General features: G+C 57.7%; 2 protein-coding genes across 6 annotated transcripts in view; one reads left to right on the top strand and one right to left on the bottom strand.

The window, feature by feature from the left end:
• Positions 1-18,459, top strand: part of TRAF7 (TNF receptor associated factor 7) — a 28,107-nt gene extending 9,648 nt beyond the window's left edge. For 3 of the 4 annotated variants that reach the window (XM_066977355.1, XM_048065298.2, XM_048065306.2), the window contains 17 exons: positions 4,222-4,338; positions 5,331-5,423; positions 7,172-7,205; positions 8,459-8,642; positions 9,346-9,480; positions 10,347-10,564; positions 10,853-10,926; positions 11,977-12,025; positions 12,520-12,647; positions 13,756-13,838; positions 14,342-14,381; positions 14,691-14,807; positions 15,881-16,003; positions 16,644-16,763; positions 16,956-17,087; positions 17,334-17,453; positions 17,701-18,459. In XM_066977355.1, the coding sequence (XP_066833456.1) occupies positions 4,222-4,338; positions 5,331-5,423; positions 7,172-7,205; positions 8,459-8,642; positions 9,346-9,480; positions 10,347-10,564; positions 10,853-10,926; positions 11,977-12,025; positions 12,520-12,647; positions 13,756-13,838; positions 14,342-14,381; positions 14,691-14,807; positions 15,881-16,003; positions 16,644-16,763; positions 16,956-17,087; positions 17,334-17,453; positions 17,701-17,715 (1,782 nt within the window). In that variant the 3' untranslated portion in view covers positions 17,716-18,459. Of the gene's footprint in view, positions 1-3,756; positions 3,907-4,221; positions 4,339-5,330; positions 5,424-7,171; positions 7,206-8,458; positions 8,643-9,345; positions 9,481-10,346; positions 10,565-10,852; positions 10,927-11,976; positions 12,026-12,519; positions 12,648-13,755; positions 13,839-14,341; positions 14,382-14,690; positions 14,808-15,880; positions 16,004-16,643; positions 16,764-16,955; positions 17,088-17,333; positions 17,454-17,700 lie in introns of those variants that run through there. The other variant, XM_048065310.2, reaches the window with a different exon arrangement.
• Positions 18,460-18,798: 339 nt separating this feature from the next.
• CASKIN1 (CASK interacting protein 1) overlaps positions 18,799-25,163 on the bottom strand; it is a 32,717-nt gene continuing 26,352 nt past the window's right edge. For both annotated transcript variants that reach the window (XM_066977353.1, XM_066977354.1), the window contains 6 exons: positions 24,837-24,947; positions 24,646-24,747; positions 24,235-24,373; positions 22,054-24,159; positions 21,534-21,927; positions 18,799-21,007 (listed from right to left, as the gene is read on the bottom strand). In XM_066977353.1, the coding sequence (XP_066833454.1) occupies positions 20,911-21,007; positions 21,534-21,927; positions 22,054-24,159; positions 24,235-24,373; positions 24,646-24,747; positions 24,837-24,947 (2,949 nt within the window). In that variant the 3' untranslated portion in view covers positions 18,799-20,910. The remainder of the gene's footprint in view (positions 21,008-21,533; positions 21,928-22,053; positions 24,160-24,234; positions 24,374-24,645; positions 24,748-24,836; positions 24,948-25,163) is intronic.

The following is a 25,163-nucleotide window of genomic DNA, read 5'->3' as shown; positions in this document are numbered from 1 at the left end:
CCTGCCTCCTGGTGTGAGCGGGGTGCTCTGACTCTCCTGGGCTCAGGAGAACACAGAGCTGTTGTCAGCTGGGGCTGGGGCTGCTCAGCCTCCATCAGGGCCTGCGGGACAGACCGCCCAGCTCCACAGCTGGACCTGCAGTTAGGACCAGAAAATGTATTCCTCTTTCCGCCTCCAGATGGGGCTTCTGACCAGAGGAGCGGGTTTGAAACCCGCAGAGTGGGATGTCCGGCCCTGCGGGCTGTGCCCAGCTCCTAGATTACATCAGCGGGGTCTGCTTCCACGCAGCATGCCCGTGGCTCGCAGTACCTCTGCAGAAAAGCACTTCCCAGTTTGGTGTCCAGTTTCCTCATTCACCTCACGCAGTTCTCAGTAACTTCTTTTGGGGGCATTTGCTGATCCAACAGGCCCCAGGGTTAGTTGCTTAAAGAGAAATTAAATTGACTAAATCAATTAAATCAAGATCAGCAACAGCAAAGCAAACCTCAGTGGACAGACAAATAGCACTGAGACCTGGATCTTCCCGTGTCCGCAGTGCCCAGCCGTATCTCGTAACCTCACGCTCCTGCTTGTGAGTTAAGCATGTGAGTAACAAACTCTTCGTGTTAAGGACTTGTAAACTTCATCAGGTTAGGGGTCCCAGCTTCAGAGCTAGGGAAAAATGGATCGCTGCTGTTGAATCAGTTAGGCACTGGCAGAGACTGGGGTCGCAGCACCAGTGTGAAGCTACAACGCTTCTCAAAATACACTGACACCAGATTGCAAAAAAGCTTTATTGTCAGCATCCTATAAAGTTCCTTCTGGTGCTCGGAGATCTTGCCGTGTTTTATGTGAGCACGTGTTTGTTTTTCATAAAGTCCTTTGAACATTTGGCTCATGTCCTTGGCACACGCAGCTCTCCATCGCATCGCTGACCCCGGGGTGCTGGACCACGGTTCCAAGGAGCCCGTGGCTGTCAGCACTGATCCCGTGGGCTGCGTGCTGTGCTCCCTGCACCCTTTTCCTGAGTTGTGCAGTTCTTACAGAGTACGGCTGAGGACTTTTCTGAAGGAGCAGGGGGTGCAAGGGACATCACGCTCATCCATGTCTGATGGAGAAGCTCCCTGGCTCCTTTGGAAACCTGTGGAACAAACTGGGGTGCGCAGCCAAGACAAGGAGAAATTTCTCCTAGGACCTAGTCTCAGTCCTCTTGGACAGCATCAGCCCCTCTACCCTGGAGTGCTAAAGATCGTTAAGCAAAAACAGCAAAAGGACTAACGAGCGGGTCAGGAAGCAACCTGCAGCTTGTGTCGCTAACTGACGATGAGCACCACAGCCCTGCTCTGCCTGCTGCTCCAGACAAACTTTCGCTAACCCCTTCATAAAGCTTCCTTTGCTTTGTCGAGAATTAATCTGGGATTTCCCTTCCTGATCACTGAGTTTTCCCTCCTCCAGAAGCTGCCAAGGGTTTGTCAGCCACCACAGAGACAGCTGGAGAAGAGTCAGAGCCCTCCTGTGACCCCTCTCCCCACTTCTTTCTTTTTAAAGCTTCTGTTAATGAAACCAAAAGCAGAGCAGTGTTCTGCGTGCAAGGCGGAGATTACTGAGCATCTGCTGCCCTCCTCCCTGAAAGCAGTGCCACGTGCTCCCGGCCTCGCTGTGCCTATGGGGAACAGGAACAAGGCTTGTCCTAGGGCCTTCACCTAGGGGCTGCTTTTGTAGCTGGCGTGAGGGGAGGGGACTTGTTCTGGACTGAGTCAGCAGCCAGCTACAAGCCATTCATCGTCCATCAAAAGATGTCTGAGTGCTCCATGCCCTGGGCTGCCTGAAGCTGGCCTTGATGTGTAGTGCAGGAACAGCCCCGGTGCTGCTGTGCTGAGGTGGGACCCTGCCGACAGCTCCTCCCAAACCTCCCCTTGGCTGAAGCGATGCCACGTGTTGGGGCCTTGCCCCAGCACTCTGCAGGCCTCGGAGCTGCAAACCCAGCTTGGGTTTGGTGCACGTGGGTCTCCCCTAAGCTGGGCAGATGCCCATGGGGCGGGGGTCCTGTGGTCCTTAGGCTCTGTCCTTCTGTTCCCAGTGCAGAGCAGCCTGCAGTCCCCTTGGGCTGGCTGCTGTACGTGACCACTTAGTGCTGGAAAGCCCCCTCTGAGCAGCCGGGCTAGGGAGGGGAAGCAGTGCAAGGACTGGCCCTGCAGAGCTGCATCCCTCCAGTCTTGACCTTGCTTGCTTGGCACAACCAAAGGCCGCAGGTAACTGAAGGGGCAGCAAGCACCAGCGCTCACCTCTGCCCGTGCAGCGTTGTTGCTGCAGTTGTCTGCAGGGATCTTTCTTAGCACACCAGTTTCTCTCCTGTGTAGTTTACACAAGCGTTAGCCCAGCTAGGACTCGGGGAGCTGTGCTGGTGTTGAACGAGCCCAGCGGGGCTGTCGTATGCCGTGGCTCCTGGAGGAGCAGCCCCCTCCTCCCCCTCGGCGACCCCCAGGGGCTGCTGCTGGTAGCCCTGCCTGCAGAGCCTGCCTGTGCCGCCCTGCTCCCTGCCTCACCTCCGGAATGGGAGCTGTGCACAGTCATTCTTGTTATTTTAATAACTTGTGTTACTAGTGGAGGAAAATAATAAAATTAATGGATGCCCATAAAATTGATTTACCTCTTAACAATTCCTCCTCACGTTTTACATATTTGACCAATAAACATGCCTTCTTTAAGAAAAAGAGCTTTATGCTTTGGCTGCTGAGCAGATGCAGCATTTCTGAGCTCCTAGGAGCCCAGGATCATAAAAATTATGAAGCACAGCGGTGTGAAGAACCAGCAGGATCCTGGTCTGCTCCTCTTCTGCAGCCCAACGGGGGCTGTTGTCGCCCTGCAGGATGGTCTGTCCCCGGGGGAGGTGGTCTCTGAAGCTCATCTCACATCTTGTGTTGCTGAATTTCCTGACTGCTCTGTTGGCCTCGTTCATTGTGTTTGCCTGCCCTTGGGTCTGCCGTAGCACACTTTCTCCCCGGCTGAGCACACAGAACGCAGCTCGGGAGGTTCAGACTGAGGAGGAGGAAATCGCTTTGTGCTTGTGCGGCAGTGCAGGGCAGCAGCCCGGGGTGGTGGCATCTGCTCCGTGGAGCTCTCCCGGTTCCAGGTAGGCAGCACCAGGGCTGATGGACCCCAGGGCCAGGAAGAGCCCCTCTTGGAGCAGCAGCAGGGCCAGCTGGAAGGAGCTCGGGAGGTGGCAGTGGAGTCTGTGAGCGGCGCAGGCTGCAGTCGTGCCGGCTGTAGGTGCGGTGTTGCAGGGCCAGGCAGCTCGGCATCGCTCATCTCTTGATGCTGAGTGTATGAAGCTCCTGGCTTCATTCTGCCTTTCCTCTGTCAGCCCGTTCCTTCTGCTCCGTGAAGACGCGTGTTGCTTCTCTCTGCGCTCCTCCCCAGCGGCCAGAAGGGTCTTCCAGAGTAACCTGGCCATAGCCGTGCTGCCGGCCGTGCTAGGCCCCCAGCCCCAGCCCCCCCGGTCTGAAGAGTCTCCAGTTATCCGAAGAGTCTCCAGTTATGCGTTGGTGCTGGGTTGCATCCTGGCTGGTTGATACCGCGCCGTTTGGGGTGCGCTACGGGCTAATACTCCATGGCAGCATTCCCTCAAAGCCAACCCCAAGGACGCCGTGACCAGTGGGATTTTTCTTGATTGGTGCACGCGGTGTCCACTTAGCTCTCCCCTCCCAAGCAGGAAGCGACGAAGCCAGCCTGTTGCTGAATTGAATAGAAGGAAGTCTCCACACTTACGCAAAGAAATTTGGCAGAAGTTAGATAGCGAGCGAAACAACAAGTGCTGCTGCAGAGATTGGAGAAATTGCAGAAGATGGGAGCTGTCTCGGGGGGGGATTTGCAGAGCTTTCGGTGAAGGATTAATTCTGCCAAGCCTTTGCTTTGCGGGTGGGCACAGTAAGTAGACAAACAAATGCACCTTTGAGAAAGTTACGTGCCTGGAATGCAGATGTCCGCTTGGGTTAGCCAGCTGGGGCTGACTGGTGCCCGTCCTGTCTCCGAGCACAGTGTGGCGTCCCCAGGCTGCCGGGATGGCAGGCAGCAGCGAGGCACCGAGGCACGCTGCTCCCTTCCCTGCAGCTCGGATGAACAAATGGAGCGGCCGAGAGTCGGGGGGGCAGGGGGGGGCTGGACCTGAAGTCTCTGTGCATAGGGTTCTGGAGCGGGGGGGATTATCTGCAATAACAAGGATCGTTTTTTGTCTTTTTGAAGCCTCCCATCAGCACCCCACGGCGCTCTGACTCCGCTATCTCCGTCCGTTCGTTGCACTCCGAGTCCAACATGTCCTTGCGCTCGACGTTCTCGCTCCATGAGGAAGAGGAGGAGCCAGTAGGTATTGGGGATTGTCTGAAGGAGCAGTGTTAGGAAGTTCACTGTCAAAAGAGTAACTTAGCGGACTCTTGTGAGTGCATAGAACTAGAGCGGGCAGGTTTTCATGTGGTCTGGGAACTAAGTCTGGCTGTCAGGGCCGTTGGTTATAATTGTGCTCTCACCACTGACTTCTGCAAGTTACTTTGTTTCCTTGTGTACCATTTCCCCGTATGTAAAGAGGGGACAATGGTGAGGCTTCTCTGCTTCTCAGAAAAACTCAAAGTCTTTGCAAAGCCGTGTGTGATTCCCCGGCTCTGCTACAGAGCAGCAGGGGGCTGTGAATCTTCAGGCTGGTGGTCTAGCCCCAGGCAGGAAGGCTAACACAATTCCCCACTGATTCAGAGCCCCCATCCTGCATGTAGGGCTGTGTGGCACCCCACTGACTTGATTGTAAGCCCCCAGGAGGGTGCAAGGAATTGTCCCCAAGTGATTCTTGCAGGGGGAGGATACCTTTAAGCGACCCTCAGCTTGTGACCGGTGACTGACACCAGCCTGGATGCGTAAAAGGTCAGGAGGCGTTTTGCCCCAGATCTGGGATACAGGCGTGTGTTTCGTATTTGGGAACCCAGGGGGTCGTGTTTGCGGTTCCGAGAGCAGCACAGGCTGAAAAGGCAGAGCGGACTGCAGTGGCTGCTCTGAGATGCTCTGAAATGTGAAGCCGTGCCCTGGTGTTGGGCTGGGAGCTGTGCCTCTCGGAGGTGCCGTGCCCAGAGCCCACACGGCAGCAGGCTTAGCTGCTAAACAAAACAAAATGAGCCCATTTTGGTAAATGCAATGTTATTTCTGTATCATAAGGTCACGAAGGAGTCCTTTCTTCAGGATGTTTCAAAAATACGAAAGGGCAAGATGTTTTAAAATGGCTACTGAACTCCGGGCTTACTACCAGGGACACTTATACTTGCATTTTTATTAACTCTTGTGCTCTCTGTCCCGTTCTCTCTTCTCTTCAGGAGCCACTGGTGTTTGCTGAACAACCGTCCGTGAAGCTGTGCTGCCAGCTGTGCTGTAGTGTGTTTAAGGATCCAGTCATCACAACCTGTGGGGTAAGGCGGCCCTCTTCCAAATCACGAGCTTGGGCTCCACAGATGTCCTGTGTGACCTGCAGCCGAGCCCTGGCTGATGGTCCCCAGCGACTGCCAGCTTGAGTGAGCAAAGAGGCAGTGCCTGGCTGGGGAAAATAGGCCAGGGTGGGAGCAAAGATGCTGATGGACGTGTGGCAGGCAGGTTTCCCCACAAGGCAGCTCTGAACCAGTCTGCTGCAGGGTGTGAGGGCACTGCAGTTAGCCAGAGAAGCCCGAAGCTTCCTCAGAACTGTGCTGCTTTTCCCAGTAGAGGTGTGCTGCTAGTCCTGGCCAAACTCAGTCTCCCTGGTGGGCTTGAGTGAGGTCAAAACTCCTTGTTCCCTGTCCTGCAGGGCTCTGCAGAGTGCTGCTGCCTTCTGGGCACCCCAGAAACAGCTGCTTTTCGGTTGTTAAAAACGTGTTTCTTATAAGACAATGGCTTGCAGCTTCATTTAGTTAATGCTTGCGAAGGGATTTGATATCCGCTAATGAAAGGCACAGAGTATTACGAATATTCTTCTATATTCCATTTTATTGGGATTTTAATAGAAACTGTATATTATTCCTGCTTCTGTGCTACATGTGAAGACAGGTGGCTTTGTGACGAGATCACTAATGCTTCTGACATGCTTCAGAGTGCTCGGATGGAGCTCTTAACAACAAGAGCAGAGAGCAGGATTGTTTATTGCAGAGGGGGTGCTATCCCCAAAGGTGCTGGATGCTGGTGCAGTTCCACTGCATCATTTCAGTAAGCAGCTCTTCATGGAGGCGCTGAGATTTACTAGTTAATATGGAAAAAAAAAAAGTCTCCTGCAGGAAGCAGACTGGCTTCATTTGCAGCCCTGGTTTGGCAGCTCTGGAGGGAGCACCATGCAGCTGTGCAGGGCAGGAAAAGGCCGCGTGAGCAGGGCTGCAGATAACAGCTCTGAAGGACGACTTGCAGCCCTTCCAGCGCTGCTGCCAAGCCCCGGCCCTGCGGCAGGGGAAGGTGGCTGAGGAGGTCCTCGGGGACCCACGGGGTGAGCTCGGGACCGGTGAAATGCTGCTGCCTTTGTTCCTTTCTTTGTATTCCTTAGCATGTCAGATTGAATTTGGTACTTTATCAGGTTAAACTGTTGCTGTACATTTCTGCTGTAAGAACAGAGAGCTACTTCAAGTGGCAAAATTTACAGTGCGTTTAATGGGTTTACAAACCAGCTGTCCCATTCACCTGGCAGCTGGACAGCTTCACTAGGAGAGCTACAGAAGCGTGTATGCAATGGACCGACTGGCCAAAGACAGGGAGAGACTGATGTTCTTCTCCTTGGAGGCTTCTCAGGAAATGAGAGTTGTAACATGGGCTAAAGTGGAGGGTGAAGTAGAGAAACTCTATGCGGACTTGAAGGGTAGGAGTTTCAGCATGGCAGAACATCTCCATGGCTTTAGCTTGCACCATGATTGTGGCCTGATCCTGAACAGGGCAGGATCCTCAAAGCACCACACCACGTGCCTGGTACTTCTCAGGAACAGGACCTGTGTTGGAGTCTCAGCTGCCTGCAAGCTGCCCCCTCTAGGCTGGTTTTTGCCATCTGCTGCAGACCCAGGAGTGCCCTGAGCTATAAAACAGGCAGAACAGCTGCTGAGGCCTTTGAGCCACAGGCTTTGGTATCTCCATCCTTCCCCATCGTTAGCCACAGGGGGTAATTTATCTTACATTGTTTACGCTGACACTGCTGTTTCTGTCTCCACAGCACACGTTTTGCAGAAGATGTGCCTTAACATCTGGTGAGTACAGAACTGTTCTTGTGTGGTGCAGCCAAAATGCTGCCATTTTCTGGTTTGTTTGCTCTCACTTAAAAAGAAACCTGCAGAAAGAAGGGCTTAAAGCAAGCTGTCAGTCTCAGGCTACCACCGCAGCAGCGAGGCACTGGGCTCGGGGGGCTGTGCAGCCATGAGCTCCGATGGTATGCGCCGCAGCGTGGGCACCAGAGGGCTGGGCTGGCCCTTGGGCACAGGATGTTCTCAAATCCAGGAACAGGCAATGGATAATCCCAGCATAATGTGCGTCTCGCCCAGAGTTGACCCATTGATTTCAGAGTGAAAGCTTTCTGTGGCTGTCTGTCCAGGGAACAAGGGGGCTGTGTTTGGCCGAGGCCCAGCAGAGCCCTCCTCCCCCAGCCCATTAGTGGCAGCTCCCCGCCGCTGAGCGAGCCCACGTGCGGTGGCTCACGGAGCTGCTCGGGCTCTCCCAGCTCTTCCAGAAGCCTGGTGGAGCCCAAGTGCCTGGCTGCCAGCCTGCCCCAGCCAGCTCCCGCTTGGTTTGGGCTCTGCGCTCCGAAAAGTACTGCGCTTGGCATGAGCCCCTGCCCCTCTTGGAAAGCCGCTCAGCACAGAGCCGGGCCATTCACGTTGCCAGAACAACAAGCCCCGAGGAAGCTCCCCGAGGAGCCCAGCAAAACAGTAGCTCTTTCTGCCTTAAGATGTCCATCTTCCGCATGTCAGGGGGTCCCTCTGCCTTGCATGCCAGCTTCTCTGTCACTGCGCTGTCCTTCACTGCGCTGTCCTGCATCTATCCCAACCAACAGATTTGTAGCAAAAGGCTCTGCAATTGCAATCCTGCGTTGCTCCTGCCCTCAGAGCTCGCCTTCACTGCTAGTGGTGATGCTGAGCCCTGGGTTTGGGTGGGAGACAGGGTTATGTGTGGGCATCAGCAGCTCTGGGGGCACCGTCTGTGAATACTCTCACACTTCAGCAAGCACAAGGCAGCCTGACTTAGCATGGTATTCCTTCACTGGCAGCTAGCTTAAATTATCAGGGGTGAACATCAACTGTAAGTTCTCACCAAGCTCCAAGGCAAAGCAGAGCCAGTGGTTTGCAGATGTTCTGTGAATATTCATGGCTCCGTGGCTATTGTCAGCCGCCTGGGAGTCTTGGCCAGAGAAGGCAAAAGAATAAAATCTCCACACAGAGACTCTTTGAAAGGCTCCCGCTGTGTCCCAGCCCTTGCTGACTCTTTCTTTTTCTTCCCCACCTGGCAGAGAAGTGCCCCGTGGACAATGCCAAACTGACTGTAGTGGTCAACAACATCGCCGTGGCTGAGCAGATCGGGGAGCTCTTCATTCACTGCAAGTACGGCTGCCGGCCTGCAGCCAGCAGCAAGCCCGCCGCCTTCGAGGTGGACCCCCGTGGATGTCCGTTTACAATTAAACTGAGTGCCAGGAAGTAAGTGGCTTGTCACCAGCAGGCAGCCTCGCCGGGAACGGGCTCTGCCCCCAGCACTTGCTGTTGTACCTGAGCTGCCCGGCGGCTCCTAGGGACGGGGCAGCTCCCACCTGCAGCGCTCTGCCGGGGCGGGGGTGGGTGTGGGAATGGGCAGGGGGACTCGAGGGGACAATTTTTTCCACTACATTTCAGTCTTAGCGTGGGGGCAGAAAGAATACTGTTCTCTGCTCACGGCTTGCCTGATGATCTCAGCATCAGGACAGGGGACACACTGTGAGAGCAGCCACCTCACATCCTGGGGGAAACGCTGCGACTGTGCTCAAGCAAGGGCTTGGGGATCCTTTTTGTAAAAGGAGCTAGCGTGGTTGTATCCTGGGAACGAGCCTTCTGAAATCTACTTTGCTTCCCATCCTAAATGTATTCACTCTCTTCCCTATCACCTGGCCATTGTCTGCTGCTGCTAGCTGTCGGAAGGCTCAGCCGATCAGCTGCAAAAGTAGCTGCTCCCTGCATAAATGTGGCCCATTGTTACCCACAACTTGCTAGCCAAATGACAATTTAAAGCTGGAATCACAGTGTTAGGACAGGAGGCTTTGATCACCTGACACAGGCCTGGTTAGCTCTTTCCTGATGATCTGTGGGGTTTCCGTTCATTTTTCGCTTGTTGCTGATTTTCCTTCCTTTTGCTTTTCTCCGTGGGCAGAGACCATGAAAGCAGCTGTGATTACAGGCCAGTTCGCTGCCCCAACAACCCAAGCTGCCCGCCTCTCCTGAAAATGAACCTGGAGGCACATCTGAAAGAGTGCGAGCACATAAAGTGTCCCCACTCCAAGTACGGGTAAGGAGCTGGTGCTTTCAGCGGGAACGGTGCACTGAGCCCCTTTCTGAGCTGCTTTGTGCCTACTGCAGCCTCATGGTAGCCCCGTGGGCTATGAGCCACTCTACCAGGTGCACTGCCTGGGGCTGGAATTAGGCTTGCAGGGCTTGCAGAAGGCAGCCCCCGAGCCTCTTGTTGAGAAGAGGCAGGTCACGCTGCCCAGCTGTAATCCCTGCTGGCAGCCGAGGCGCGTAGGCAGAAGAACCAGCTGGAGGAGAGGCAGCAGTGGTTGTGGCCAGAGCTGTGCAGGGAGGACACAGACAGGAGTGATGTGAGCACGGTGGCAGTGTCTTTCAAATCACTCCTCCTCCCAGGGCAAGGGGAGTGCTGATCAGCCTCGGAGAGCTGCTTGTCACCCGAGCAGAGGTGCAGCCCAGGGTTCCCCGCAGCATGCACGGCTAAGGGTACTGCTGGGGAAGCGAAGTCTTAGCAGAAGCGGAGCAAGGAAGTCCTGGCAGAGCCGCCCTGACCCCTTGCTGTGCTGCAGCCAGCACCTCCTCAGGTCAGCTGCAGTTTTTTCCACTGGTTTTGATGGCTCTTAGACGGGGCTCCTGGTGACACCATCTTCTGTCTCTTGCCCAAAATCTGCTCCTTGCAATTACCTAGACAGATAGTCTGGGGACAGAGCCCTGGCCAGAAGAATTGGAACTTCCTGGCTGCTCTGTCACCCTGCAGTCACCTGCACCCAGCAGGATGGTGAGCCACAGTACCACTGCTCCTTGGAGGAGGAGCAGAACAGCCGGGGACCCGCAGAGAGCTGGAGTCAGCTGAGCAACTGTCTCCCACTGGGAGCACTGCTCCAGCCAGTGCCTGCCTTCCCCCTGTAGGTGTACGTTCATAGGAAACCAAGACACTTACGAGACCCACTTGGAGACATGCAAGTTTGAGGGTCTGAAGGAGTTTCTGCAGCAGACAGACGATCGCTTCCATGAGATGCAGGTGGCAATGGCCCAGAAGGACCAGGAGATTGCCTTCCTGCGCTCCATGCTGGGGAAGCTCTCGGAGAAGATTGACCAGCTGGAGAAGAACCTGGAGCTCAAGTTCGGTGAGTCTGCGGGTAGAACAGCCAACAATGCTGCTATGTTATACACGTTTCGTGCACGCCTTTGCCATGCCCAGCCCTGACTTGCTTCTAAAATCTGCCGGGTCTTCAGCATCTAAGTACAATTTGCATTTGAGCAGCAGACACCTGCCTGCTTTTCCCTGCTTTTAACTAGAGTGGGTTCTCCTTCCTCCTTCTTTGGAGGTTAGGCAGCTGTGGGTGTTCTCTGCCTGCTCCCCTGGATGCTGTGTGGGCCTCTGCAGTGACCGTGGGCCTCTCCATCTCTCGTAGATGTGCTGGACGAGAACCAGAGCAAGCTGAGCGAGGACCTGATGGAGTTCCGCAGGGATGCCTCCATGCTGAACGTGAGGATGGGGCTGGGCCCGGGGGCTGGGCAGGGCTTGCGCTCAGTTAGCTGCTGGTTTGCTACTCGTTGAGCTTCTCCTGCGCTGGGGGGTGTCTTTGGGGTTCCCTCCAGCTTGCTGGCTCCGCTCCCCCCAGGTTTGGTTTGGTTTTGCTGTGGCTGGGGTGTGGGTGAAGGTTTCCTCTAGGCTGAGTTAAAGGCAGCTCAGGGGGTGTGTTCTGGGTGCTGCATTTAGGTTGTCATTTTAATTGATTCTACTGCCTGTTGCTGCCCTTGAAATGTTTTAACAGAGGAAAGTACCCTTGCTTCAAAGAGAGAGCCCTCTGCTCCGAAGCCTGGGCACTCCTGTACGTTTTATAATAGCCAGGGACAGTACGTCCTTCCCCTTGCCTGCAGAGAAAGCAGGCAAACAAGCAGATCCCTGCTAACAAGCTGGGAGTGAGAGGTGTCTCATGATTTTGGACCCTATTCAAGCACTGATGTTGGATAGACATTCTTCCCTAGCTCCAGCAGGCTGCATCCCACTGAATGCACGGATTGGGAGGAGCTCGCCCTGGCTTACCTAAGCATACTGATGAAGTGGGTCCTCGTGGATGCAGCAGGGGCTGGGCTGTGGAGGAGGCTACAAAGTGACCTTCCAGTTCTTCTCCAGCAAAGTGGGCTTCAAAAGCCCAGCTGCACAAGCAGCCCTCGTAACCGATTTGATTATTTTTAGCGGTTTGGTGAATGGCAGAGCAAGGACAGTATATTCTGAAAGGTGTTTCTGTGTCTGTCTGAATACTGAAGCGTTGAGTGCAGGTCCGAGGTGCTGTCGGAACCCCGTGGTCTCTGGAGAGAGGTGACAGAGGGAGGGAGGGAGGCAGACCTAGAGCAGGAGACCTCCACTCGGAGAATGAGTCAGCTACTACGGGAGGGCTAGTGTAGGGAGTTGAGATCTGTCCAAAGGCAGGAACGGTTTTAGCAGTGGCTAGGGACAATCTTAAAGCCATGCCCAGAGGGGCAAGCTGGTGTTGATAGCTCTGCAGCTCATGCAGCTTCTTCTGTTTTTCAGGATGAGCTCTCCCACATTAATGCTCGACTCAACATGGGCATCCTTGGATGTGAGTATGCACACAGTTCTCCTCCGCTCGGGCTGGTTTTGGGTGATGGCAGCGAGCCTTTTTAGGCTAGGTCTCAGATATGAAAAGTACCAGTTTATAAAAAGTACCAGATATAAAAAGTACCAGTTTTCTGCGGTGGCAGCAGTGATTTGTTTGCAGGATCAACGCTGCTGCAGGAGACTGGTGGGAGACGGTTTGCCAGAAGCACTGGCCAAACGGGCACTCACTCACAGCGCTGCAGGGTTCCTAGCTGCTGGGAGATGTCCCTAGATCCAGCCTGGCAGTTGCATTAGGGAGATGAGTCCTGGGGCTCAAAGCAAAGATAAGTCAATGTGCTGTAAGGGTGGGACACGAGACTCTGGCCAGACTGCTGCAACAGCACGGAGCGTGAGGAGAGTGCCGGGCTGGTGCAGGGAGCCCTGTCCCCTCTGAACTGACCACAACGTGGTGCGGCGCCGTTCTCTCCCCTCTAACCTGCCCTCTTCTTTCCCTAGCCTATGACCCTCAGCAGATCTTCAAGTGCAAGGGGACCTTCGTGGGACACCAGGGCCCTGTCTGGTGTTTGTGTGTTTACTCCATAGGAGATTTGCTCTTCAGTGGCTCTTCAGACAAAACCATTAAGGTAAGGGCCCTGCCTCCTCAGTATGTGTTTTGTGTTTGTAGATGTGCTCCAGGTGGGACAGAAGCTGAGTTCCAGTTCAGCTGGGAGGCTGAGAGGGGTGTTATTTCCCAAGGTTTCTCCTGAAACCTTAACTTAATCTTTGCAATGATAATTGGGCCAAATCTACTTTGGTTTTGCTGTGAGGAAATGTTACCCGATAGGGAAATCAAGAGACAAATAATGCTTTTTTGTGAAACCCTGATCAGAATCTCACTCTTGCTGCTTGTCTTTTTGCTTTATATGGTGTCTAGTGCATCTATGCCTATTTCAGCTTCTGATTTTATTTTCCATTGTTACAAAAAGTCATCTTAGAAAGAAACATTTTTCCCTGATAAAACGTGTCCTTTTTCCATTTTATGGCATGTTTGTTTTTCTTTGCCCTGTTTTCAGTAACTCAAACTGACAGCACTGCTCCAGTGCCACCTAAACAACAGTTCCCAATGTCACCGTGTTGGCTGCTGGCTGAGCTGGGGAGCTGTGCGACTAGCGCTGCCAGCAGCAGAGCTGTGCTTCAGTTTTTTTGAGGGACAGCAAAGCCACATGGAAGAAAATGGACATTGCTGCATTTCAGTGAAAGAGAACAGCTTTCTGCCCTGTCCTGGCTGCTCTGGGCACCGCCCAGCCAAGTGAGCACCACGTTCTTGCTTTCACCTGGAGAGGAAGCTTAACTCTGCCACCACAGAGTAGAATTACTCTGTGGTGGCAGAGGAGGCTGTGCCGTGCTGTTTGAGCCCCAGGGACAGGGTGTGAAATGCTAAAACAGGAGTCTGAGAGCTGCTCCTGTGGTTCGGTGTGTTGTTTTGGCCTGGGGCTGTGAAAAGCAGTGCTGGAGAGGGCTGGTGCGTGCTCCTCTTCAGTGCCTCTTGTTAACTTCAACCTGACCCTTTGCAGTAAATTTCCTTTCCTAGACATGCTTATCTTCGCCTGGGAGCCAGGAACACAGGTGCCCAGATGACACAGTCTGTTTCCTCCTTTCCGTGCTTTTGTGGCTTTGCTGACATCCTGCCTGGGTCCCCAGCTGCCGTGTGTGCAGGCGTGTGACCCGCTGCTGCCTTGTGTTTCCTGTTAGGTGTGGGATACCTGTACCACTTACAAGTGCCAAAAGACCCTGGAGGGTCACGATGGAATTGTACTGGCTCTCTGCATCCAGGGGTGAGTGGAGAGGGACACGTGGCCCGCAGGAGAGGGTTGCGAGCACTGGGGGCTCCCAAGCGTGCCCTTGCGGTTCCCATCCTAAGTCCTGCACGTGCCAGGGTTGTGCGTGTGTTTCAGGGTGCAGGTGGAGGGGAGAGGAGGCCTGTTGGTTCACAAAGTCCCGGATCTCACCTTTAGATGAGCCTCTTCATAAATCTCGCATCTTGCCTCTCTGCTCTTTAAAAATTGACGAAGCGCCTATCTCCGTGGCTTCCCCTGCTGTCCTGGCTTCCTTCCCTGCTCACCCGTGGGGTGCTGGGCTGCTGCTCCAAGAGACAAAACCAGCCTGCCCCCCCCCCCCAATGCCAGGCTCTGCTCCTGGGGCTGCTGCGTTGGGTCTTGGCCCAGTGAGGCTGCGGGACTGCGGCTCCTCGCCCAGCACGGTGCCTGGGAGCGAGCCGGGGCCCTGCACTGGCTCCTCTCCGTCGCTGACCTCCTTTTGTTTTGCGGTGACATTACAGGAACAAGCTGTACAGCGGCTCTGCTGACTGCACCATTATCGTGAGTACCCGGGACCCCTGCTCTGCTTGGGGGTGGAGATGGGAGATTTACAGGCAGCCCCGGGCTCTTGTAGAGCAGGAACTTGCAGCCTTTTTCCTATAGAGCTCTTCAGCTGCCAGTGGTGTAGGATTGATGTCCCGTGTGCGCTTTATCTAGGGCCTTTAGCCAAGTTCCTTGTGGGTTGGGTTTAGGTGTCCCTCCTGCGTGGGGAGCAGGAGGCCGGGGCTCTGGGCTGGGGCAGGGCGGTCCGTGCTGCAGCACAAGGGGCCTGCCTCTGCCCCTCACGGGCACTCTTCTTCTCCTTTGCAGGTCTGGGATATTCAAAACCTGCAGAAAGTGAACACGATCCGAGCACACGACAATCCTGTTTGCACTTTGGTCTCCTCGCACAACATGCTGTTCAGCGGCTCCCTCAAAGCCATCAAGGTAGAGCTCGGGGGTGGCTCCTCTTGATCCAGGTGGGGACTGATGCTACAAGCTGTCAGGTAGCAGTTTCCAAGCAGGAATAAAGGGGCATTTGGGTCTTTAAGCTTGTTGCTCCGTCCTCCGGAGCTGCACAGAAAAGCCCAGCTACACGGAGCAGCCAGCGCTGCAGAGGTTTAGCCTGTGCTCGGTGCTGGCCAGAGATGTCCTGGGGCCTGGCTAAAAAAAATGTGTTTGTTCTTTCTAATCTGTAAACCTGAGGCTGCAGGTGGAGTTCCTTGGCAGTTCCTGAGTGTGTGCATCCTCGGGCCCCCAACAAACCTGCTTAGACCGTTGCAAATTGTGAATTAGCTGCTGCTTCAGGCTGCCTGTTTTGAACCCCCCCCTCCGAAGGATCTTGAATCTGCATTCTTTTCCTAAAGCATGCAGAAATAAGGGAACAGCTTTGCAAGTTGCCCTTTAAAGCCTTGGCTAGATTCCCGTGGTTCTGCTTCCAGCTCCTGGTGAGACAGCTTATGGGAGCGTCCATCTGTAGGAGAGCGCATGCTCTTTTCTTTATCTGGGGCCTGGGGTGCTTCAGCTGTCTGCAGAGTGCGTGGGGCTGGGTGACAGCTCTAAGCAGAAGGAGAACGTGGGGCCTTTCGTTGTGGTCATCCTCAGCCTCTTGCTGCCCCGTGAGCCGAGAGGTCAGCAGCACTGCTGGGAGCGGCGGTGTGAGCTCCGTCAGCCTCTGCGTGCCGAGGGCTTCAGCAGGGTTCCCCCGGGAGCTGTGGGAATGGAGCCCCGCTTCGTGGGGACAGGCTGGGAGGGGAGGTCCAGAGCAGGTTTTTACTCTGGTTTTGGTTTAGGTTTCCAAGCCCATGGCTCTGTTAAGGAAAGGTCTCTGCCAGTGGTAACGCAGGCTCCGAGCTAGTTCTGCCAGGCCCTCAGGGAACATGCTTGTTCAGCGTAGTTATCGTGGGTTTTGTCTGCCAGTCTGTGGGTGCAACTGATTCCCACGAGCACAGGGTTCCACTTAGTGAGCTTTTAGGGCCCTGCGCTGACTGACTGTGTGCGTGTGTTTGTGCTTTCCACAGGTCTGGGACATTGTGGGAACCGAGCTCAAGCTGAAGAAGGAACTGACAGGTCTCAATCACTGGGTGCGAGCGCTGGTGGCTTCTCAAAACTATCTCTACAGTGGATCGTACCAAACAATCAAGGTGAGCCTCGTGGCAATTGTGAGCCGTCAGCTGTCCCTGATACGCATCTGTACTCTGCAGCCTGGGTTGGTTGGGCAGGACAAAAGGTAGCTGCTCAGATGGGAGAGCGCTGCTGCAGCATTGCTGACACGCGGGGTTTTACTGTGCTGATTGCATCTGTGCAGGCACAAACGTGGGGCTCTGGCTGCTCCCCGTACGTGCAGCTGCTCGGGGATGCTCGCTAAGATAAAACACGGCCTCGCAGCCACGGCGCCTCACGCTGCCCGTGCAGCTGCTGCAGCGCTATCTGTGCTGACAGTCCTGCTGATAAGAGGAGAAGGTCACTGCCTGGGTGCAGAGTTACCATAAATCTGCGTGTGGTTTCCGAAATGCTCTCGTCCGTCTTGGCTCGGGCTTTGATGAATAGCTTACCTCTCAGCATCTCGGTGACACAAGAGAATTTGAAGTTCCCGTCCTCAGTTAATAAATCCCTATTAATTTGTTTGCATCAGTTTCTAGTGCTATCAGGGCCTGGGTTGTGTGTGCACGTGGTCTCTACAATGTGTGCATGCGATCTCTACAATTTTTTCAGTCTAGATGTTCAAAGTTGGGCAGCTAAATAAGGCAGGAGGACTTTGCTCATCAGTGCTGGCTCTTTCAGATCTGGGACATCCGGAACTTGGAGTGTGTGCATGTGCTGCAGACGTCAGGAGGCAGCGTGTACTCCATCGCTGTGACAAACCACCACATTGTGTGTGGCACCTACGAGAACCTCATCCACGTAAGGGCTGCGGGGTTTGATGCCTGCGTTGGCCTGGGCCTGGGGGAGAGGGGCAAGGAGACGGGAGGCCTGGCTCTGCTGGTCGGTTATGGCACACCCTGGGTGCACAGCGCCCGTCCTGGAGGTGTGCGCCCCCAGAAGGTGGTGGCCGGCAGCCCAGTGCGGTCTGTGAGCCCTGCTCTCCTCCCGCAGGTCTGGGACATAGAGACAAAGGAACAAGTCCGCACGCTGACCGGCCACGTGGGCACGGTTTACGCCCTTGCTGTCATCTCTACGCCGGATCAAACCAAAGTCTTCAGTGCATCGTATGACCGGTCTCTCAGGGTACGTGTCCGGGGCCGTGCAGCTGGGGCTGTGTGCTTGGCACTGCTGTTAAAACACGGGCAGCACTGTGGGCGTGAGGGAGAGGGAGGACGGGGAATCCTCCTCCCTTCACACCACACGGCCCCGCTTTTAACTTGCCATCTGGACCAAGCCCTGCGGCACCCGGCGTGCTCTTCCCTCCCGGTGTGAGGGTTGGGCCAGAGCCCTGTGCCCCGCGCTCGGCTCACGCCTCCTGTGTGCCCACAGGTGTGGAGCATGGACAACATGATCTGCACTCAGACACTGCTGCGGCACCAGGGCAGTGTCACTGCCCTCGCAGTCTCCAGGGGCCGCCTCTTCTCCGGCGCAGTGGACAGCACTGTAAAGGTTGGTGTCCTCCGGCTTCTGGGTGGTTTGGGCTCTTCCAGTGCTAGAACTAGGGCGTTGGACGAGGTAGGAGCTGGCTTCAAAGAAACAAGGGGATGGTTCTCAAAGGGTGGGAGGTTTAACTCCTAGCAGAGGGTGTTGCAGAGTCTCTCTTTGGGCTTTCAGCATCCACAAGATGACGAAGAGCAGCCCACATTGCTGCTCAGAACGGTCACTGCCATGGGTTCCTGTTGTCTCTCCTCCTCAGGTCTGGACGTGCTAGCGAGAGCGCCGCACTAGTCCTGCACACTGAAAGACCAAAAACTCCCCTCCGTCGGCCTGCTGGGTGACTAACGCCACTACGAACGACTGCTGCAGCTCCTCCCCGCACCGACCACTGCCTGCCGCTGCCCAGCAGCCGGTTCCCCCGCCGGCAGCGCTCAGGACCTGCCCGTGGATGCTCCAGATGTTCCCTCGGGTCTGCCGGGCATAGTTGAGGAATGAATCTGCTGGGGCCTCCTTCAGGGCAGCGTGCCCTCCTCCACCTGCCTCCCAGAGCTGGGGAGCAGCCTCTGGAGCTCGGGGCTTGCTGCCAGGCTGGGCCTCCGCAGCCTGAACACCCCCGTGGGACCCAGCAGGGCCCTGGGCAGCGATGGCACCGAGCGGTTCGGGCGGTCGCCGCGCGCCAGGAGGTCAGTCCCTTTGTAAATGTAGGACTGAGCGTTAGGCCTCGCCCTGGGTTGGGTCCCTGACCCCTTTCTGTTTCTAGTATTTAATTTTACTGCCAAGATGTCAGGCTGATCCATCTGGAAAGAGGTGTTTTCTTGAGTAGCCAGGTACGATTTTTACGCCACAGCTAGTTCTCAAATCAAGTAACACAAGCCCATTGTTCACCACCCTGTAATAATGGTCTCCACATTAAAGAGAAAAAAGCCTCCGTTGCATTTTTACTCACATTTTCTACTGTTTTTAAGATTGTAATATAGATTTGATTATTTCTTCATTGACAATAAAAGTGGAAAGAGTTCTTCCTGGCCAGCGTGAGTTATTGCAGGCGGGAGCACCCGGCCTGCCGCCGGCCCCCCCGTCCAGCCGGGACCTGGCCCCCTGCGGGTGGGCACCGAGGTGGGGAAGACTTCCCAGCCGCAGCGCACCCAGCTCCCCTCCCAGGCTGGCGCCAGCCCTGCCAGAGCAGGGGCACCCCAGGGTGGCCCTGGGCCATGCAGTGCACGCGCCTGGCACACCACGACCGTGCCACGAGGACCTGCGAGCATCCGGCCCCCCCGGTCCCCCGGGTGTTGATCAGGAGCCCTTACACCCCGTGCCTGGAGGGGCACCTTTTGGTCACAAACTGGTGGCAGCCCGGCAGGGTTTTATCTTTTTTATTATTTTTCTTTAAATATTTGTTGCCAGACTTCGTATAGGAGCAAACTTCTTCACAGCACCACGAGCCATCTACTATTCAGAATAGGAAGAATAAGACGAGTAGAGGTGAAATCTAAGCACAGAAGAGCAGGGAAAGCACCAAGATGCATAGCTCGACAGATGGGATACGATACAGTCCATAACTTAATCATAAAAAATATATATATGTATATATCCATCATGTAGAACTTTATGGATTATTTTTTTTTAGATACATATTTTTTTTCTTTTCAACAGATATTTTCAGGCGGGTGATTTTTTTTTTGTTATTTTTTAAAGTCTTTTTTTTTGTGTTTTTTTTTTAAAAGAAATTTCAAAGTTGTGCCAAACACATCTGGATCAGCGAACACAACGGGAGAGAGGGGAGACAGAGAGAGGGGGGAGAGAGGAGAGAAGAGGAGAAAGGGAGAAGGAGAGGGCGAGACCAGTCTGTACGTCTCAGGAAAAGAAAGGTACATCAACACTTTTTTGAAACCACAAGCAAAAAATGCATTCATCAGAACTCAAGCGACTGAACCAGACTCCAGCTCCTGTTTATACATGAATATACAGCCGTGCGTCCCGGGAACGCACACGAGCACACGCACACACCCGCGAACGCACGCACACGCACACGCGCACAGGAAACGAATGCTGAAAAAAAAAAAAATCAAAACCTGAAGACACTCCAAAATAAATGAAACACCTTCAGTATAAGAATTAACAAAAACCTCCATAAAACAAGGCACATCCTTTGAGTTCTTAACTGTGTAAAAATAAAGACGTTACACTGACTTCGAACAGAAAAACCCGAACAGAACTGCTTGCACGTACCTTCCACCCAGATAAAAGGTAAATATTGTGCTACTCGTAGAATGAGTTTGCCACAAGACACACAGCTTAGTATAATCTAATAGTTTTTCTCAAGCTAAAATCCAGTTTTCTCTTGATTTTTTTTAAACTGCTTTATATATAATTGCTAATATTTTTAAATCTTTTAAATATATATTTGTTAAAGTTTATTCTTTTTATTATTTCGGGGGCGGGGGAAATCCGTTTTATATCTCTCGTTTGTTTTCCCCTCCAATAAATTAATACTTCTGTATAGCTTATTACGTCCTCTCCCCTGGCGGCGAGGGGCCGGGCAGGGGCACGGCCTGCTGCCCCCCGCCCACCCCAACGCAGGGTGCTCGCTCACCGATTTGCAACCGGTGCAAACAGAAATCCCCTCCCCACGCCTTTAGGGAAGACCCCACGCAAGGAAGCACGGCAGCGCCTGCAGCACCCCTCTGCGGAGCTCGGGGCCCTGGCACGGGGGTCCCGGTGCCGCCGGGGGCACGGGGAGCGGGGCAGCCCCGCAGCCTGCTCCGGCACCATGGCCCCGCGCCCTGCCCGCCCCGCCACTCGCAAACGACGACGGAAAAATCAGAAAATTAAAAAAGAAAATTCAAAAAAAAAAAGAGAGAAAGAGAAAAAAAAAAAAAAAAAGAGAGAAAAGAAACCCAAGTTGCCCATCCGGACTCCCCACCAGAACAAATTGGCACGGCCACCGCGCCCGCCCCCCGGCACGGACGGACGGACGGACAAACGGACAAAGGCCGTCTGCTGAACGGAGCGAAGGAAGCAGCGTGGCCAACGCGCCGGGGTTGTGCTACATTCGGGGCCGGGGCCGGCAGGGCAAGGGCACAAAGGCAGCGGCCGCAGGGCCGGGGGGCTGTGGCCACCGGGCAGGTAGGTAGAGGAGAACCCCCGGCACCCCCACAGCCGGCGAGAGGGGGGCGTTTGGGGCTGGGTCGTGTTGCTTTGTTTCTTCTGTTGTGGTTGTTGGTTTTTTTTTTTTTGCTTCTGCAAAAGGGAGTCCTGCCAGAGCCGTCGCGGGGCGGCGAGCGGGCGCCGAGTCCGTGAGCACAATCCTGAGGTATCTTCTTCTTTGTGCAAACCCCGAGGGATGGGATGTCCGGGAGGGGACGGCTGTACAAAGGGGACGGGGAGGGGGCGGCGGGGCCAGGAGATCGTGGATCGTTGTGCCCTTGTGCCCACGTAAGCCCTGAGGTTCGCGGGGCCGTCGCGCCCCTCACTCCAGCATGGCATCCAGCTGGTCTGCCAGGTCGTCGAACATGCTGCCGATGTCGTCCAGGATGCTCCCGGTGCTCTTCGACTCCACGGCAGAGCTGGGGACCGGTGGGGATGGGTCAGCGCCGCGCACAGGGATGGCAGCACTCGCACTGCCCCTGTGCCACGGCCCTCCTGTCCCTGGAACCCCCCCCACACACTGCCTCTGCCCCACGGTGCTCAGCAGTGTCCCCAGTGCCACCTCTCCAACACAGACCCGGGTGCTACCGCACGGCCACAGCCCCCCAGCCCGTGGCGCTCCCCTCCAGGAGCACGGTGGCACCTCTCCAGCACAGCCCCAGTGCCGTGCCATGCCCACATCCCCTGCCCACGCCGTGCCAGCACGCTGTCTCCAGTGTCACCTCTCCAGCGCCCCGTGCTCTTGCACAGCCAGTGCCCTGGGGTGCTCTGGCAGTGTCCCCTCGCATTGCGCTCCGGCACAGCCCTGCTCCTGCCGTGCATGCACAGCCCGACCCCACCTGCTCAGAACACTCTGGCCTCCCAAGCTCCCCAGGGGGCACAGCGCAGCCCCCTGCCCTCCCAGAGCCCCCTGCCCGCCCCCCCTGTCCCCCCTTGCCCCCTTACTCTGCCTCCTGGCTGTCCTCCTGCTTGATCTTCTCCTCCACGGCCTGCAGCGCGGCAGCCAGGGACGCGCTGGTCTCCTCCAGCTTCTGCTGCACCAGCTCGGGGCTGGCGCTGTCGACGGAGGGGCCGGCGATGGCGGAACGCGGCGGCTTCACCGGCACCTGCTGGGGCTGCGCGCCGGGCGAGAGGGGCTTGGCAGGGCTGGAGCAGAGCGAGGGCGGCGTGCTCGAGGGCTTGGCGGCGGCGCCCAGCTGCCTGGCGGGGGACGGCGCCGGCGTGGAGCCCGCGCTCACCGACTGGATGGCAGCGTGGGGCTTGGGGGGCTTGGGTGCCGTGGGGGGCGGCGTGGGCTTGGGGGACACCGGGGGCGGCGTGCCATGGACGCGCTTCACCTCTGCGGAGAGAAGGGAGGGAGCGGGCAGGCTGGTTGCAGTGCCGGCACAGCACCCCGCGGGGCACCGAGCTGCTCCACCCGGGGGCACCCCGCACCCTCCCTTGCCACGGATCTGCGGGCACCTACCTGGGCTGCCGGGGCTCGGGATGGGCACCTTTTTGGGGATGGGCACCGGTGGTCCAGGGACCTTCTGCGCCGGCTGCGTTAGCACGGGTTTGGGGGACACCGGCGGCTTGAAGGGCTTCTTGGGCTCGGCGGGCGGCGGGGCGTAGTCGGGGCCGTCGGGGCGGGCGGTGGGCGGCGGGGTTGGGGGCGGCTCGGCCCCGCTCAGCTCGGAGGCTGGCCGCCGCTTGACGGTGCCAGTGCCGTTCTGGTAGACAGCGATCGGGGCCGGCTCCAGCGCCGGCTCCTTGTCCTTGGCCTTGGGCCGGCGCTTGACGGTGTCGGACTCGGTGAGGATGAAGCGGACGCTGTCCTGCTGGCTCTGCCGGGCCCGGATCCGCCGCTTCAGCGTGGCGCTGGCCTCCACCTTGGCCAGGTCCCCGTGGCGGTGGGCCGGGGACAGCCCCTCGCCCGCCTCCACGCGGGCCGGCCCCAGGGGCCGCGGCCGCTGCTTGATGGTGAGGTTGCCGTCCTCGGCGAAGGGGATGGTGTCCGGGGAGCCGCCGCGCTCGGCCCGCAGCCGCTCGCCGGGGCTCTCAGCGCCCGTCTCTGACCGCACGCTGTCGGCACGCTCACGCCGGGCGGCCGCCACCAGCCCGGTGACGGGGCCGCTGATGGTCCGGCGCCGGTTCACCACCTCCCCGTCCAGCCCAATGGCCTCCTTGTGCTTGACAGTGGCCAGGACAGTGGCCACGCGGGCGCGCTCGGGGCTGCCCGGGGGGGCTCCCGGCTGCAGGTAGTAGCCCTCGGGTGCCTTGGCTGGCCCTGGCACGCCGGCCCCGGGCGGCTTCTGCAGGGCCAGCGCCCGGGCCCCGCCGCCGATGGAGGACATCTCCAGCATGGCCGCAATGCTCCGCACGCTGCCGGCGCTGCCCGTGTCCACGCTGCCGCCCAGGTCGCTGGCCCGCCGCTGCTCCCGGCGGCTCTCCCCCTCGGCGCCGGGGGGGCCAGCGGCCACCTCACCCTCACCCTCCTTGGGGAAGTCCTCGGCCATGCCGGCGCTGGAGATGGCGGAGCTGGAGCGCTTGGGCGGGGGCGGCGGGGGCCCCTTCTTCTTGGGGCGGACGGCGAAGGACTGGCTGCGGTTGACGTTCTTGTCGCCGCCGGCGGGGGCCCGCACCGAGTGGCTGCGCCCCACGCGCCGCTGGACGGTGGCGTAGGGCCCCGCGTCGGGCACCAGCAGCTCGTCCCGCTCCTGCTCGCTGTCGGAGGCGGCGTAGCGGTTCAGGCTGTGCGCTCGCTTTTTCGGCCGCCCCGGCTCCTCCTCGCCCTCGCCCGCTGGCGGCAGGCACAGCACCGGCACAGAGACGGGCAGGACGGGCACCCCCGGGGGGGCCCCCTCACCCTCGGCAGGCTGCGGCAGGACATAGGCGAAACCGCGGTGCGTGGGCGACTGGGGCAGGGAGCGGGGCGACGCGGGGCGCTCGCCCGGCGGCAGCAGCTGCGGGGTGGGCTTCACCTTGGCGGTGGCGTGGGGCACTGCTGGGCCCTGTGGGGAGGGGGGCCGTGGCTTGCCGGGGGTCTGCGGTGGCGTCAGGTGCCCGGCTGCGGGTGGGAAGGGCTGCCGGGGCTTGCCGGGCACTGGCGGCACGCTGGCACGCTTGATGGAGTGGCCATGCCGTTGCGGTCGTGCCTCTTTGGGCGGCGCGGGGGGGCCCTCGGCAGCCCCCTCTGCCAGGTACTCCTGGCTCTTGGAGATGGCGGCAGCGGCAGGGGCCCGGGGGCCGTCCCCCAGCAGCTCCTGCGAGCTGCTCATCAGCCTGGTGCGGCCGCCCAGCCCCGGGGGCGAGCGGTAGCCGGGGGCCGAGGGGTTCGCGGGCTTCTCGGGGGGTTCCTCGGGGCCTTCGCCCGTTATGGCCACCTGCAGCTCGCTGCTGAGCTCGCTGTCCTGGAAGGTGGTCATCTTGGGCGACTGGCACTCGGGCGGCTCAGGTGGCGGGGACTCGATGGCCAGCACCTCCGGGCACGCTGCTGCCTTCCTCTTCAGGGTGCCTGGCTCGTACTTGCCCAGCTCTGCCCGCTGCAGCTCCGCCAGCTTCTTTACCGCCAGCATCAGCTTCTTCTGGTGGCCTGGGGGCGGCACACGGCATCAGTGCCGTGGCAAGGGGGCCGGGGCTGCCGCGGTGCCGTGGCACAGGACCTTACCCAGCTTGGTGATGCCGATCTCCTGCAGGTCCTCCCAGGTGATGTCGGTGATGAAGTCGATGTTCTCATAGCCGTTCTCCACCAGCAACTTGTAGTACTGGGACAGGCCGATCATGGAGAGCCACAGGGCCAGGTTGGCCTGGGGGTGTGGGACACGGCTCAGCGCCAACTTGCACCGAGGTCCGGCCCCCAGCACGCACGGTGCCCCTGCCATGGGAGTGTCCCCAAGCCAACGGGGGACATCTGTGTGCTCTGCAAGCCCCCCAGCTGGTGGGGCAGTGTCAGGGCACATGTGGTGTCACACCTAGAGGGACGGGGCACAGGGGACGTGCTGCAGGGATCCCAGCACGGCTCGGTCCCAGCACCGCTCTGGATGTAGCATCAGCGTGCCCAGCCCCACGCCGCCCTTACCGGCTTGTACTCCGGCAGCCACTCGGGGATGTTGAGGTTGTTGATCTCGGAGGCGATTTTCTTCCTGTGTCCCGGCTTGGTGACACCGATGGCCGTGAGGTCCTGGGGCAGAAAGGGGTCAGCATCACCCCGCACTGGCCACGTCCCCCTCCCGGTGCCGGTGGCCAGTCCCGGCACCCCCACGGCCTCACCTCCGGTGTCATCCGGCTGATGGTGGTGATGTCGTAGCCGGCATTGATGAAGTTGGGTGCGTAGAGCTGCAGCTGGAACTTGCACAACCACTGGTACACGGCCTCTGAGCTCTGGAGCAAGAGGGACAGCATGGTTCGGGGCAGCCCTAGGGAAAGGGACCCACTGCCCCTGTCCTTGGCACGGCCCCTGTGCGCCCTGCGAGCTGTGCCCACATCCAGCTGCGGGCTGGCGGAGGCTCAGAGCTGGCACTGCAGAGGGGCCCCAAGGCTCAGGGCACCCCATGGGCACGGCATCGCGGCCAGCACCCAGATCCAGCACCCAGAGCT

The sequence above is a fragment of the Anser cygnoides genome, chromosome 15 (assembly GCF_040182565.1).
Source record: "Anser cygnoides isolate HZ-2024a breed goose chromosome 15, Taihu_goose_T2T_genome, whole genome shotgun sequence".
NCBI classification, from domain to species: Eukaryota; Metazoa; Chordata; class Aves; order Anseriformes; family Anatidae; genus Anser; species Anser cygnoides.
This window is presented reverse-complemented; position numbering and strand designations above follow the sequence as displayed.